General features: G+C 47.9%; 1 protein-coding gene across 3 annotated transcripts in view; it reads left to right on the forward strand.

Annotated features, from left to right (window-relative positions):
• The window catches only part of PLXNA4 (plexin A4), a 441,829-nt gene that overhangs the window by 375,132 nt on the left and 54,668 nt on the right, over positions 1-12,029 (forward strand). For all 3 annotated transcript variants that reach the window (XM_040061861.2, XM_040061859.2, XM_040061860.2), the window contains exons 15-18: positions 1,872-2,008; positions 3,622-3,789; positions 10,040-10,133; positions 11,317-11,556. In XM_040061861.2, the coding sequence (XP_039917795.1) occupies positions 1,872-2,008; positions 3,622-3,789; positions 10,040-10,133; positions 11,317-11,556 (639 nt within the window). The remainder of the gene's footprint in view (positions 1-1,871; positions 2,009-3,621; positions 3,790-10,039; positions 10,134-11,316; positions 11,557-12,029) is intronic.

Here is a 12,029-nt window from a genome sequence, read left to right on the forward strand (position 1 = left end):
TTCCAAACCATCAGATTTAAACACAAGAAGTGCCCAACTCTGACAATAGATCCTTCCAACGAGCTGTAACTCTGATTTTCATGTTCTGCCCTTCCTCCAGGAGCTGCATTTTGAATAGGAGCAAAATGGAAAAAATGGAAATCTTGCCGCTGTTTTTCAAAATGATTAAACCAGAGGGGCCTGGGAACAGAGGCGGCTCTGTGTGTGTGAGAGTGGGAGCTGTGGTGTGTGTCAGGTGGTTTTATAAACATGGATTAATGGTCTCCAAAGCTCAATAAGGTGACTGCGTGATGTACCTGCTCACTCAGAGGAGCTGAGAGCTTCAAGCACTTGTGTCATCATTCTTAAAGAGAGGGGGAAAGAAATAATCTTCATTTAAATGCATATAGTAGCTTTTCACTTGGGACTGAATGGAAAGTTTTTCTATTAAAATGCAAATGAAAGAATAAACTGTAACTCCAAATTTCTCCCTGAATATTGATGCCTCCTCTCTGCATTGTGGTAACAGGGTGATCTGTGCCTTCGGTGCGCGAGTATTTTATCTTGATTTGGGGAAGAAGGGAGGGTAGCAGGGTAGGAAAAAGAGTTTTGAGATTTGGGGCCTCTAAAGGAATTGTGCCCCTTTTTGATATATTAACACAACGCTGTGCTAGGCTGGGAAAAGAGGCTCAGAAAATCGGCAGGAGAAGGGAGAAGGTGTGGAAGTGGGCAGCGCTGCTTTTGTGGCTGTGGCATTTCAGAGGGCACCTCGACAGGAGCACCACCACCATGTGAGAGTGCAGGACAGCTTGAGGCTGTCTCAACATCCAGGTCAGATAAGAGGAAGATTTAGGGTCGTGTGTGGGCGTTTTGCACCAGGGCAGGTTCAGGTTGGCCATCAGGAGGAATTTCTTCATGGAAAGGGTTGGTGAACTTTTGAATTGCATCGGTAGGGGATGGAGTCCCATCCCTGGAGGTGTTCAAAGAACAACTGGATGTGTTCTGTTCTGGTTGTCAAGGTGGGCATGGGTCATGGGTTGGACTTGATGACCCTGGAGGTCTTTTCCAACCTCAGTGATTCTGGGACTCTGTGTGGGAGAGACAAGAACAAACTTCAGGTGTTCTGCTGAGCCACAGCTCTCCTCCATCCAAGGGGGAATGGCATCCCATGGCCAGAGGGCAGGGTTAGATGGAATATTGGGAAGAAATTGTTCCCTGTGAGGGTGGTGAGGACCAAGAAGCTGTGCCCCATCCCTGGAAGTGTCCAAGGCCAGGTTGGACAGGGCTTGGAGCAGGTTGGGATAGGGGAAAGTGTCCCTGCCCATGGCTGGGGGTGGGACTGATGGGCTCTTCCAACCCAAACCATATTGTGGTTCTGAGACTCAAAAAAGTTGAGTGATCTTGTCAAAACCAAACAATTTTCATCATTTGTGAATTCCACCATTTGGAGGTGGAGATTTCCCAATTAAGATCCAACCAAAGCGGTTCACTACCTGAGTTATCCTGCAGAGCTGGAGTTGTGTGACAGAAAAAGACCCCTGGGCTGTGCCAAACAAGCAGTGGAGATGAGAGTTTGTGACCCAAGGTCCTCCAGGCATGGACCTGTCTTTGTCGGAGTATTTTTGAGTGGGTACAAGGGCAGATCTCATTTTGGAGGGGTGAGAACAGACTGGGGTTGGATCTGAACCCCTCCCACCAAACCTGGCATTGGAGCAGAGGGTCTCTGACAGGACTGGTGTCACCCCAGGTTCCTTTACCATCCAGAAAACATGGCCAGCTTCAGAAGTCCTGATTAATCCTTGGGGGTGCCTCCCTCTCTCCACCACTAACAGGAGAAGGAAGGTGCCTCAGGTCCTCTGCTGTGTTTCCATCTCCTCCCTTTGCCTCCACAGACTCTGACCCTCTCTGACCTGAAGCCGAAGCGAGGACCAGTGTCGGGTGGCACCCAGGTGACAATCACAGGCAACAACCTCAATGCTGGCAGCAACGTCATTGTGACCTTTGGGCGACAGCCCTGCCTCTTCTACAGGTACAGACGAGCCCTTCCTGCTGCTCATGCCTGAGTGTGAAAGATTGAACACCAATTAAAGTCAGGAAACTTCTCCTGCAGCCCTGACACCTTGTCCTTCTAAATGTCTCCTTTGCTCGTGGCCACCTCAGTGCTGCAACGGGACTTGTGCATTCTGCGCCATGCACAGCCTTGCTGGCCATGTTTTGGGAGAGAAAATAGGATTTATTTCATTGTTTTGACCGGTATTTGATGTGCTTTTTCCCGTGGCCTCTTGTCAAATTTCAGTACAATTCTCCACGGTCCTGTGCTCTGCAACTTGCTCTGGGAGTGCGTCGTTTAAAAGATTCATTTTCATGTCCCCGCTTTAGTAGAGGTGACAAAGAAAATCTGACAACATCAGCTCGAAGTACTAAACCACCTCCCTTTTATCCCAGAATAGTCCTGTAGTGCTAAGAAATGGATGATTTGCAACATTTTAGCTCTGTGTTGGCTCCCGTTCAATGGCGCTTCAGAGAGGCTTAATGTCAGTGTTACCTGCTGGATGTTCCCTGATCCCTGTGAGAATGAGCCCGAATCCCATTCCCAGGGGCTCCCGCAGCTCAAAACTACCCAGGGCGACACATTTTGCTGCCAGCAGCGATGGGGGCTGAAGATGAAGTTGGCACATTTCTCCCAAATATGTCCTTGGCAGAGGAAGCGCTCATTCACAGGAGACCTGGGAGCACTGCCCTGGGGCAATGCCCTTCCCTCTCCTGGCTGTGGGGATCCTCTTTAGCAGCCTGTCATGACTGTGGAGCGATCCAGCATCCGAAATTCGGCAGGGTGAAGTCACAGCCTGTGATTTGAAATGGCAAGTGGGAGCCACAGCTGCTTGGAGATGCTCACTGAAGACTGAGGAATTTTAGGAGGGATTGGGCGCTGTCTTTTGGGGGAATTTAGAGGGCAGCTGGAGGGTGCAGTCATTGAAGGTGACATACACCCCCATTTTAGGGGTATAAGAAGTTGCATCACAAATCACAGGACTGGGAAGATTGAGATTTTTTAACTGGATTTTTAACTCATTTTGAAAGGAATGCAGACCTGGAGTTGGTTTTGAGCCCTGCCAAAAAGGAAAGGTTTATTCAGAATCCTCTTTAAATATAATCATAAAATGCTTCCCACTGTATTAGCACTTCCAGAGGTCCAAGGCATGCTGCAAACTGCACTTAGACAAGACTTATAGTCCTAATGCAAAGTAAACTTTATGATCCCAGACTGCAAAGCTGAGGTGCAAACACCCCTTTTATGAGCTGCTGCTGCACATGTCTGCAGGCAGGAAGGAAACATCCATCAAATATTTAATCACAGAGAAATACTTCTGGAGAGAGGCCTGGTTTGGACTGCCCTTGGGGTTCAGATTTTATTCTGAGTCCTGAGACATGAGGGCTCTTGTGGTTTTATTTAGACCAGTGTAAAGGTAATATCACATTCAAAGATGGTGCTACAGGAAAATAAATGGTTCACACTGAGTTTCACCTCTTCAGTGCATAGGTTTGGGCCACAAGACATAAGAATAAACAGTTGGGCTCCTTTTTGGCACCGTTTTGCTGCTTGGTAGCACCTGGATCACGTTTACTTTCTCCTCCTCCCAGGAGATCCACCAAGCACATTGTCTGTAACACCACGGCCTCCTATGAGGGCTTTGAGAAGGTCAAGGTGTCCGTGAGAGTGGACAAGGCCAAGATCCATCAGGAGCTGCACTATGAATATGTAGAGGATCCCACCATCCTGAGGATCGAGCCTGAGTGGAGCATCTTCAGGTGAGTATCCCAGGGGAAACCCCTCCCAGTTTCCCTGGTTTTTTAAAGCACTGCTCTGATCACTTTGGTCCTTGCTGTAGAAAGCTGATTTCCTAGCATTGTGTCCACAAGAGTTTGTGCAGAGATACCTCCCAGAGCAAACAGATCCCTCGGGGTGGATTAGAGTGAAACGACACTGAACGATCAGTGTTTGTAAATATGTAAATATATATATGGATTTATTTTAGAACAATTTGGTTGCAGGGGAAGGCAGCAACACAGCCACTTTGGTTGTTATTATTATCTCTGGCAATATGACAATATAAAAGCCTAAAAATACCACAGAAGAAAGTGTGCAAGAAAGAAAAGGATGAGAGTAGAAAGGCTGCACCACTCACAGGCTCCACAAAACTTGGTCATTGGGATTTTGATGTCTGTTGGTTGAAATGATGGTCACAGATCAGATCCATCAGATGACGAGGGGCATCCCAAAGAAAGGATGAACAAAATCCCCAGAACACAACCTCTGCTGGGTTTATACTCAGGTTCAGGTGGGAACACCCACCTGGGAGTTTCCCACTGGATGATGGAAAGCTGTGGATGGGGGACACCTGGATGATGGATCACGAGTTTCTGACACCTTCTAAGTCGACAGCGCTGCCTCTTGCACCAGCCCAGCTGGCTCCATGGTGCAGCGTGGGCACCTTCAGGCTGCATGGGAATGTCCCTTGGGCAGGGGAGTTATCACAGCTGGGTTCCCACCTCCCAAGGCTCTTTCCTTATCTGGTCCAACACCAGCTGCAGCCTGAGCTGGGCTCTGCTGGCACCTGGGCATGTGCTCTGGCCATCGGCAGCTCCCCCTGAGTGTTTGAGCCACCAGCACTCCAGTGTCCCTTCCAGTATCACATTCTTCTCCCTAGATCTGGGAGGACTGGACAATAGTATCACATTTATCTTGTCCCAGGTTCCCTCCATGCTCCAAATCCTGTTTGTAGGTGTATTTCGGAAGGGGTGGCTTCAGTGGCCACAGATGGGCAGCTGCTTCCTTGCAGTTTGTTACGGTGGGCAAAAGCCTTTCCATGATTCTAGCAATATTTAAGCCATGAAACATTTCACTCTCTCACAGTTTGCAAGCTGCAAATCATAACTTTCCCCCAGCCCTCCTGGACTTCAAATTCCTACATTTCCCACAGCCCCCATGGACTTGAAATTCCTACATTTCCCACAGCCTTCACGGACTTGATGCCTCAGGACTAAGCACTGCCTGTTTGGCCATGGTGCCTGAAAGCCCCAGGGCTTTGTCCTGAGATGAAACACAACCCTGCTCCCTGCCCTATCCAAGAGCCTTTCTCCTCATTAGGGATCCTTTTTCTCCTCACCCCCTTGATGCTGCTTTGGTGAATTCACAGGTTTCACATGAAGGTACCTGAGAGCAGCATTTGCCCTGGTTGTGGAAGGCATCAAAGTGATGCCCAAACTCTCAGAAGCCTGGAGAAATGGCCTCAGGAAGGGAGAAACTGGTCATTAAATGAACTGGTATTTCCTTGAAAAGATACAAAATAAGAAATCTTCGTCTCCCCTCATTCATCCACGGCAGCTCTCTGCTTCCCTGTCAAACTGGACTGATTGGAGTCCCTGGGGATTAGGAGCAGGGCTTGTAAATCCCCCCAGTTCAGCTCCCATCCCAAAGATGTTTTCACAAATCAATTAGTGCCTTTAATTACCGTGAGGGAATTTACTGATTTAGCCGGATTGGGCCTTTGCACGTTGGGCTTGAAGCTTTAGTGTCAGGATTTTTTCCATTTGGGGCTTTTATTTTCAGTCAGAGTCCGGGTTATCAGTGAAATGAGAAATCACTTTGCTCCCTTTTAAAGCAACTTCAGTGCTGCTCAAAAGGAGCAAGATTGACAGCCTAGGAGAATGAATTCCCGAATATCCCCTGGGAAGCTGCAGCACAGGCACCTTCCTCCATCCGGCCTCAGGTGTGGCTGGGAGGTGAGGGGCTCCTCACAGCCTGCTTTCTCCTGGGTTTCTCTGCTGAAGTTGCCAGACAGAGCTGAAGGAGCAGCCAGGAAGATGCCTCAGGTGTGTTAGCAAAGTTCTGCCCAGCCTGGAGCTGCAGGGACTCCGTGTCCCGTGGCTGGATGGATGGGATCTCCCATCCCAAACCCCAGAATAATGGAAATAAGGGTGAGGTGCTTGTTTAGGGGGTGCTGGATTGTTTGTGGGGTGTGTAGCTGCTGGGATGGATGGTTGGGACTGCACTTGTCTCATCACTCATGGAATTATTAAGGCTGGAAGTGACCTCTAAGACAATTGACTCCAAACCTTAACCCAGTGCTGACACGTTCACCACCAAAATGTGTCCCCAGGTGACACATCCATGCAGCTCTTGAACACTTCCAGGGATGATTTGAGCATTTCCAGTGATGGAGCTTTTTTTTTTTGGGTACAACCTCTCCCCTTTGCTTTCTTCATCTGAAATCAGGAAGCATCAGCTTGTGCATTAACAGAAACCCCATTTTAACCAGATCAACCCAATTTCATCCTTCTTCTTAAGCACATCTGAGTCACTCCAAAGCTGCACTGCCCTGGGGAGAGAAGGTGGAATGTCCAGGATTACCATGGGGGTTTGGGGTGTCAGGGACAGTTTTAGGTGCTATAACTGTGGGGCTAAGCTGTTCCCAGGCAGAGATGATTGACGCTAAACCAGCTTTGCAAAACCAGTGAATGAATGTAACCAAGCTGTGACTGGGATACGCAAAGCAATCACACGAGAGACGAAAGATTTCGCAGGGCAGAGGGTTCCTCTCAGAGAGCTCAAGGCTGAGCCAAGGCGGAGAACAAGGAGGAGAGCCCTCTGCCTGTTTATTTCTTACTTTTTATACATTTGTGGGTCTGGCTGAAGATTGGCTTTTGGAGTTTTCACCCCTCAGCCTCAGTGGCCAAACCAGCTGTCAGTTACAATTGTTTTCAGGTTAGAAATATGCAAACAAAGGACAGAGAATGAAAAACAAAGGATTTGTTTATGTTACATGTGTGAGAAAAAGTGAAAACTGCTCCTAATATTGTACAGTAGCTAAAAGGTCTGACTCTATTTTATGAACAATCAAAAGGCTTTAAAAAACTCAGGAAAACCAGGGTGACACCAAGCCTAGTTTAAAATCTTTTCAAGGGCTATTTTTCAAGACAATAAAGAAAAGATTACTGCTAATTTACTTCCACAGCCAAAAAAAACATAAAGAAAAAAAAAGAGTCACGCTGGGCTGGCAAGCTGGACTGGCAAGTAAATAAAATTCTACGAGGCTCCATTAATACTTTTTGATCTGGGTTTGATTTGAGTTACATCCAGCAATTACCTGGGTCTCCAGGCAGGCAATGATACTCAGGGTCTTTTGGGGCAATAAGCAGTTAAATTCTGAGAGCTTTTGGCACCTCTGTTATTTTGCTGGGCAGCAGCAGGTCTCCAGGCTCTGCTCCCACCTGGCTGAGCATCCAGATACAGGCGCAAATGCCAGTGGCTGGTGATTTTCAAGGCAAGAAACAGTTTTATTTACTTTATTTTCAAGCCAGAGAGGGTTTGGGGGTGATTTTAAGCCTTCAGCAAACAAAAAACTGCTTTACCCTTTTTTCTTTCCCTGTCTCTGGTCGGGTGCTGTGGCTGTGTTTATTACCTGTGGTCTGAGCAGGCCAGCTCAGATTCCAACCCAAATAGAGGATTTTTTAACACGTGGGTTTAAAACTGTGTGCAGAGGTTTAGTTGATTAAATAAAAGGATTTGTGTTTATATAGACACACCTACCTGTAGGCCTGTTCACACATCGGATTTTTGTGGAACTCATAAAGCTTTCAGCCGAATAAAGATATAAAATCCCTTCTAGTTTGAATCATCAGAGATTAATTATATTAGTAATGATATTATCATTAAATTATATAATATTAGCAATAAAATTAATATTTTTTTAATTATTAATATAAAGGCTCTCAGCCAAAATTCAGAAGATCCAGGACAGTGGAGAAAGAACAATTTGGTTTGTACACTTCTGGGTTTTGAAGAATGAGCTCTCCCTGGATGATGTCAGGAATCTTTACAGGGAAGCTGAAATTTGGGGAGAGGGTATTTTTTTCTGCGAGGCAGGGAAGGGAAGGTCTCCTGTAAGCAGTTGTGTGACTTCAGCAGGACCCCTTGTGCATTCAAAAAAACTCATCCAGATCTTATGGAAACAGCAAAATGTGGGTTTGCCCGGTAAAATTTCCCATTAGCAATTTCCCGTCATAGCTGATGATTTCAGAGAGAGAAAACTTGAGATACTCTGCAAAATTCAAGGTCAAATGTTGCCCTAACCATGGACCAGTCCAGCCCTCGAGTGAAAGACCATGAGGATCCTCCGGGAGTGTCCCAGGAGTATCTGCCAAAAGATGTGGTTGTGCCAACCCTCTTTGGATAAACCCAAACTCTTTGGCTCGTCAGCGTGGGCACCACAGGAGGGGCTGCAGCAGAGCACACCCAAACCTGACAGCTTTTCTATGAATGTTTACATTCATTCTTGCCTCCCCAGCTGATTAATAACAGAAGATAAATCAGCAGCACTGAAAACAAAGGTCAGAATCGGGGGAGATTTGTTGCCTTCTTCCTCACAGGGTGTTTATCCTCTGGAGTTTTCTCATTTATAATGCACCTGCTTCACCTTTCCTGCATGTGCAGCTTTACCTGGAGGCAGGAAAGGGATTCTGAGCTTTCTTTTCACAATCCCCTTGATTTCCACGTGCCTCCCCTTCCCAGCAGGAAACAAACGGCATCCTGGACAGTTTCCAAAGGGAGTTATAGGGGCAGGTGCTGAAACTGCTGAGAGTACTCCTCAGCTGGGAAATGCTCAGAGATGGAGCTGTCTGCTGATGACATTTCCTCATCCTGTCCTGGCTATGTGAGCCCTGACAGGGGAAGGTTGTGCTTTCTGGGATAAATCTTCTCCTTTCAGAGCTGCATCACTCTGCCCCCACCTCATGCTGTAACAGCAGAGCTCACCCTGTGCAGTGGTTTCAGTTCTCCAGTTTGAGATTTGAGGCTTCTTCCCTCCTCACTAAACGTCGATCCATGCAAAACCAGCACATGCTGATAGATCAGAGCTGCTTTATTTGGGATGGCCAAAGCTGCCTGTGGTGAAACCTTCTCCTTAATGTGGTGTTCAGAGCCAGCCCTGTGAAGCCTGGGAACGGTCCTTTGCAGTTTCCTTCCTCCTTCCCCAATGTTCCCCAAAGTTTGGGGCTGCAGCTGGAAGAGGCAGGGAAAGGAGAGAAAGGTGTTCCTTAGAGCTGTTTCCTTGTGATGACAGTGGCTGCAGGGAGTGAGGAGGGCTCCCGCTACATCTCCCCATAAAAGTGAGAAAATCCACCAGATGCCTGTGGGCTCCGGCTTGTGGGAGTTGGATTTCTCAGGAAATTGGCCTTTGAGCAAGGGGACACAGAGACTGGGAATCTCTGCTCATGCTGGATCCTGATCTGCCTGGGCCACCACATGGAAACCAGGCCAGTGCCTGATGCACACCAGAGCTGAAGACTTTGGCTCAATTTCTTCTAATTGCTGCAGGACTGGGTTCCCTGGTGGCACCAGGGAGTTCACTGAAGTGATATTGTCATATTCAGGGTGAGGATTGATAGCAGATTAGATATGGGGCTACAGACCTCAACCCAGAATCCTCAGGAGCTGTTTCCATGTCACTGTGCCCGTGAGGGCTTTTTGGTTTGGGCACTGAACAGCTCCCCAGGGAATGGGCACATTCCCAAGGCTGCCAGAGCTCTGGGAGTGTTTGGACAACACCCTCAGGGATGCACAGAGTGGGATTGTTGGGGTCTCTCTGCAGTGCCAGAAGCTGGGCTGGATGATCCTTGTGAGTTCCAGTTCATGATATTTTATAATTCTGTGACTGATTGAGGTGATATGGGAGACACAGCCTGTGGACCATTTTAAAATGTGTTAAATCTCCACTGCTCTTCTCATCCCCAGAGCTTGTGATGGCTGAATCCTGACGATGAGAACCACCCAGAGGCTGCCTGACACGGCAGTTCTAGCAAGCATTTGTCTTTACTTATTTCTCCCCTTATGAATAAATGAAAAATCATTTGTTTTGTTCTTCCCTCTCTACGGGACCGCGAGACGTGGCCAGACTCCTTGAGACCAACCTTCAGGAACACAGATCACCCATTCCTGGTGTGATGAGTCCTGACATCCACTAGCTGGGTTCATTTCTTAATGCCATTTCTTGTTCTCCAGTGGCAACACTCCTATTGCCGTGTGGGGAACTCACCTGGACCTCATCCAAAACCCCCAGATCCGGGCAAAGCACGGCGGAAAGGAGCACGTCAATGTGAGTACCACCACAGAGCTGGGGAGGGGACAGGGGCTGGCTGGCAGCTCTGGAGCCTGAAATTTCCTACTGCAGCCCAAAAAAGAGGGCACGACTTGTCTCCGGAAATCTTATCTCAACCCTGAAGGACACACACAAAAATGAAGGATTTTGGCAGGGCTGGAACCAAACTTTAGTGTTGGAGTCCAGGGCATTCCTTTGGTTGCTCTGGAGGGTCAGGGACCTGGGCAGGGGGGTCTGGGACCCCAGCCCAGAGCTCAGAGAGACACTGGCTTTGATTTCAGTCCATGGGAAAAACTTCCTACACTGAGAGAGGGTTTACAGGCCACAAGAATGTGAAAAAATAGTAGTTTAGCTTATCACAGGGTGAGAAAATAGTAATTTTAGGTTCCTAGCATTGAAGTGAATGGGGACAAGATGGAGAATCTGGGGCGTTGTCTCCTTCTTCTTCTCCTCCTCCTTTCGGTTAACAGCCGAATCCTAACCACTAGACACTTTAGGGTCTTCTGGGACCTTCACCTTTGTCTTTGCTTCTCCAGCTTGCTGGGATTCATTTCAGGTAACCTGATATCCAGACTGGAATCCCGAGCACAACTGGGCATGCACTGCACAAACACAAAAACGAACAGAGTGTGAGACCTAATTGCAAGGTGGTAATGAGGTTTTGATTGATCAGTGCTGTGCAAAAAATAAGGGACAAAACTTCTATTTCCAGAAGGAAACAAAGCCAGGGAAAGATGCTGGTGCTAGGAAATGAGGATGAGCTCACTCAAGAGGCACAGGAGGCCCTGTTGAAGTGCAAATTGCTCCACACACCTACCTCAGCAAGGCTCTCCTAATCCCTGCCCAGCCTTGATTGTGTGCTGGGGAATGTTTGGAAGCACTGGAGCACCAGCCTGTCCCAGGATAACCATGGGGGTTATCCTCCCTCTCCCTGAGAGCCATCTGCCCACCAGGAAGGATGGGGACATTTCCCATAAACATTCCTTGGTTTGGGTCTCTTTCCCCAGAACTGTGAGGTGCAGAACAGCACAGACATCACCTGCCACAGTCCCTATTTCTCATAAACATTCCTTGTTTTGGGTCTCTTTTCCAGAACTGTGAGGTGCAGAACAGCACAGACATCACCTGTCAAGGTCCCTATTTCCCATAAACACTCTTTGTTTTGGGTTTCTTTCCCCAGAACTGTGAGGTGCAGAACAGCACAGAGATGACCTGCCAGGCCCCAGCGCTGGCTGTGGACCCCAATCACCAGTCTGATCTTGCTGAGCGCCCAGAGGAGTTTGGCTTCATCCTTGACAATGTGCAGTCCCTGCTGATCCTCAACAAAACCAACTTCACCTACTACCCCAACCCCATCTTCGAGGTTTTCAATCCCTCAGGGATCCTGGAGCTGAAGCCTGGAAGTCCCATCATCCTGAAGGTGAGATGGGGACCAAGGACTGGGTGAGGAAGGACAAACAAATTCTGCCTCTTTCCTCTCTGTGCCTGCCAGCACCCCCATAAATCATCCTGATTGCACCCCAGAAATTTCCTCCCTTCCTTGCCCCTTATGACACCGTATCAGAGTCACCATCAGCAAACACCAAGCGTTGCCCACACCCATAACTAAAAATTACAAACTCCTGCATGCGGCCTAAATTTGTACCCACTGCTGTTTCACCAGGGAACATCTTCTACCCTTGCACTGTGGCTGACAGCAAAGTACCCAGCTCTGTTTCCTTTCTTGTACATTCAAGACCTTCCTCTCACCCTTATTTAAACCCAAACCAGCCCTTTGCCATTTCTGTAAACTTCACAGCAATACAGAGAAGGAATTTTATGAGGCAGCGTTTCAATATCACAATTTTTACATGGTGGATATGCGAGGAAATTATTCTAAGTGCAGGTGCTTTT

This window comes from Hirundo rustica, chromosome 4, assembly GCF_015227805.2.
Source record: "Hirundo rustica isolate bHirRus1 chromosome 4, bHirRus1.pri.v3, whole genome shotgun sequence".
NCBI lineage: Eukaryota > Metazoa > Chordata > Aves > Passeriformes > Hirundinidae > Hirundo > Hirundo rustica.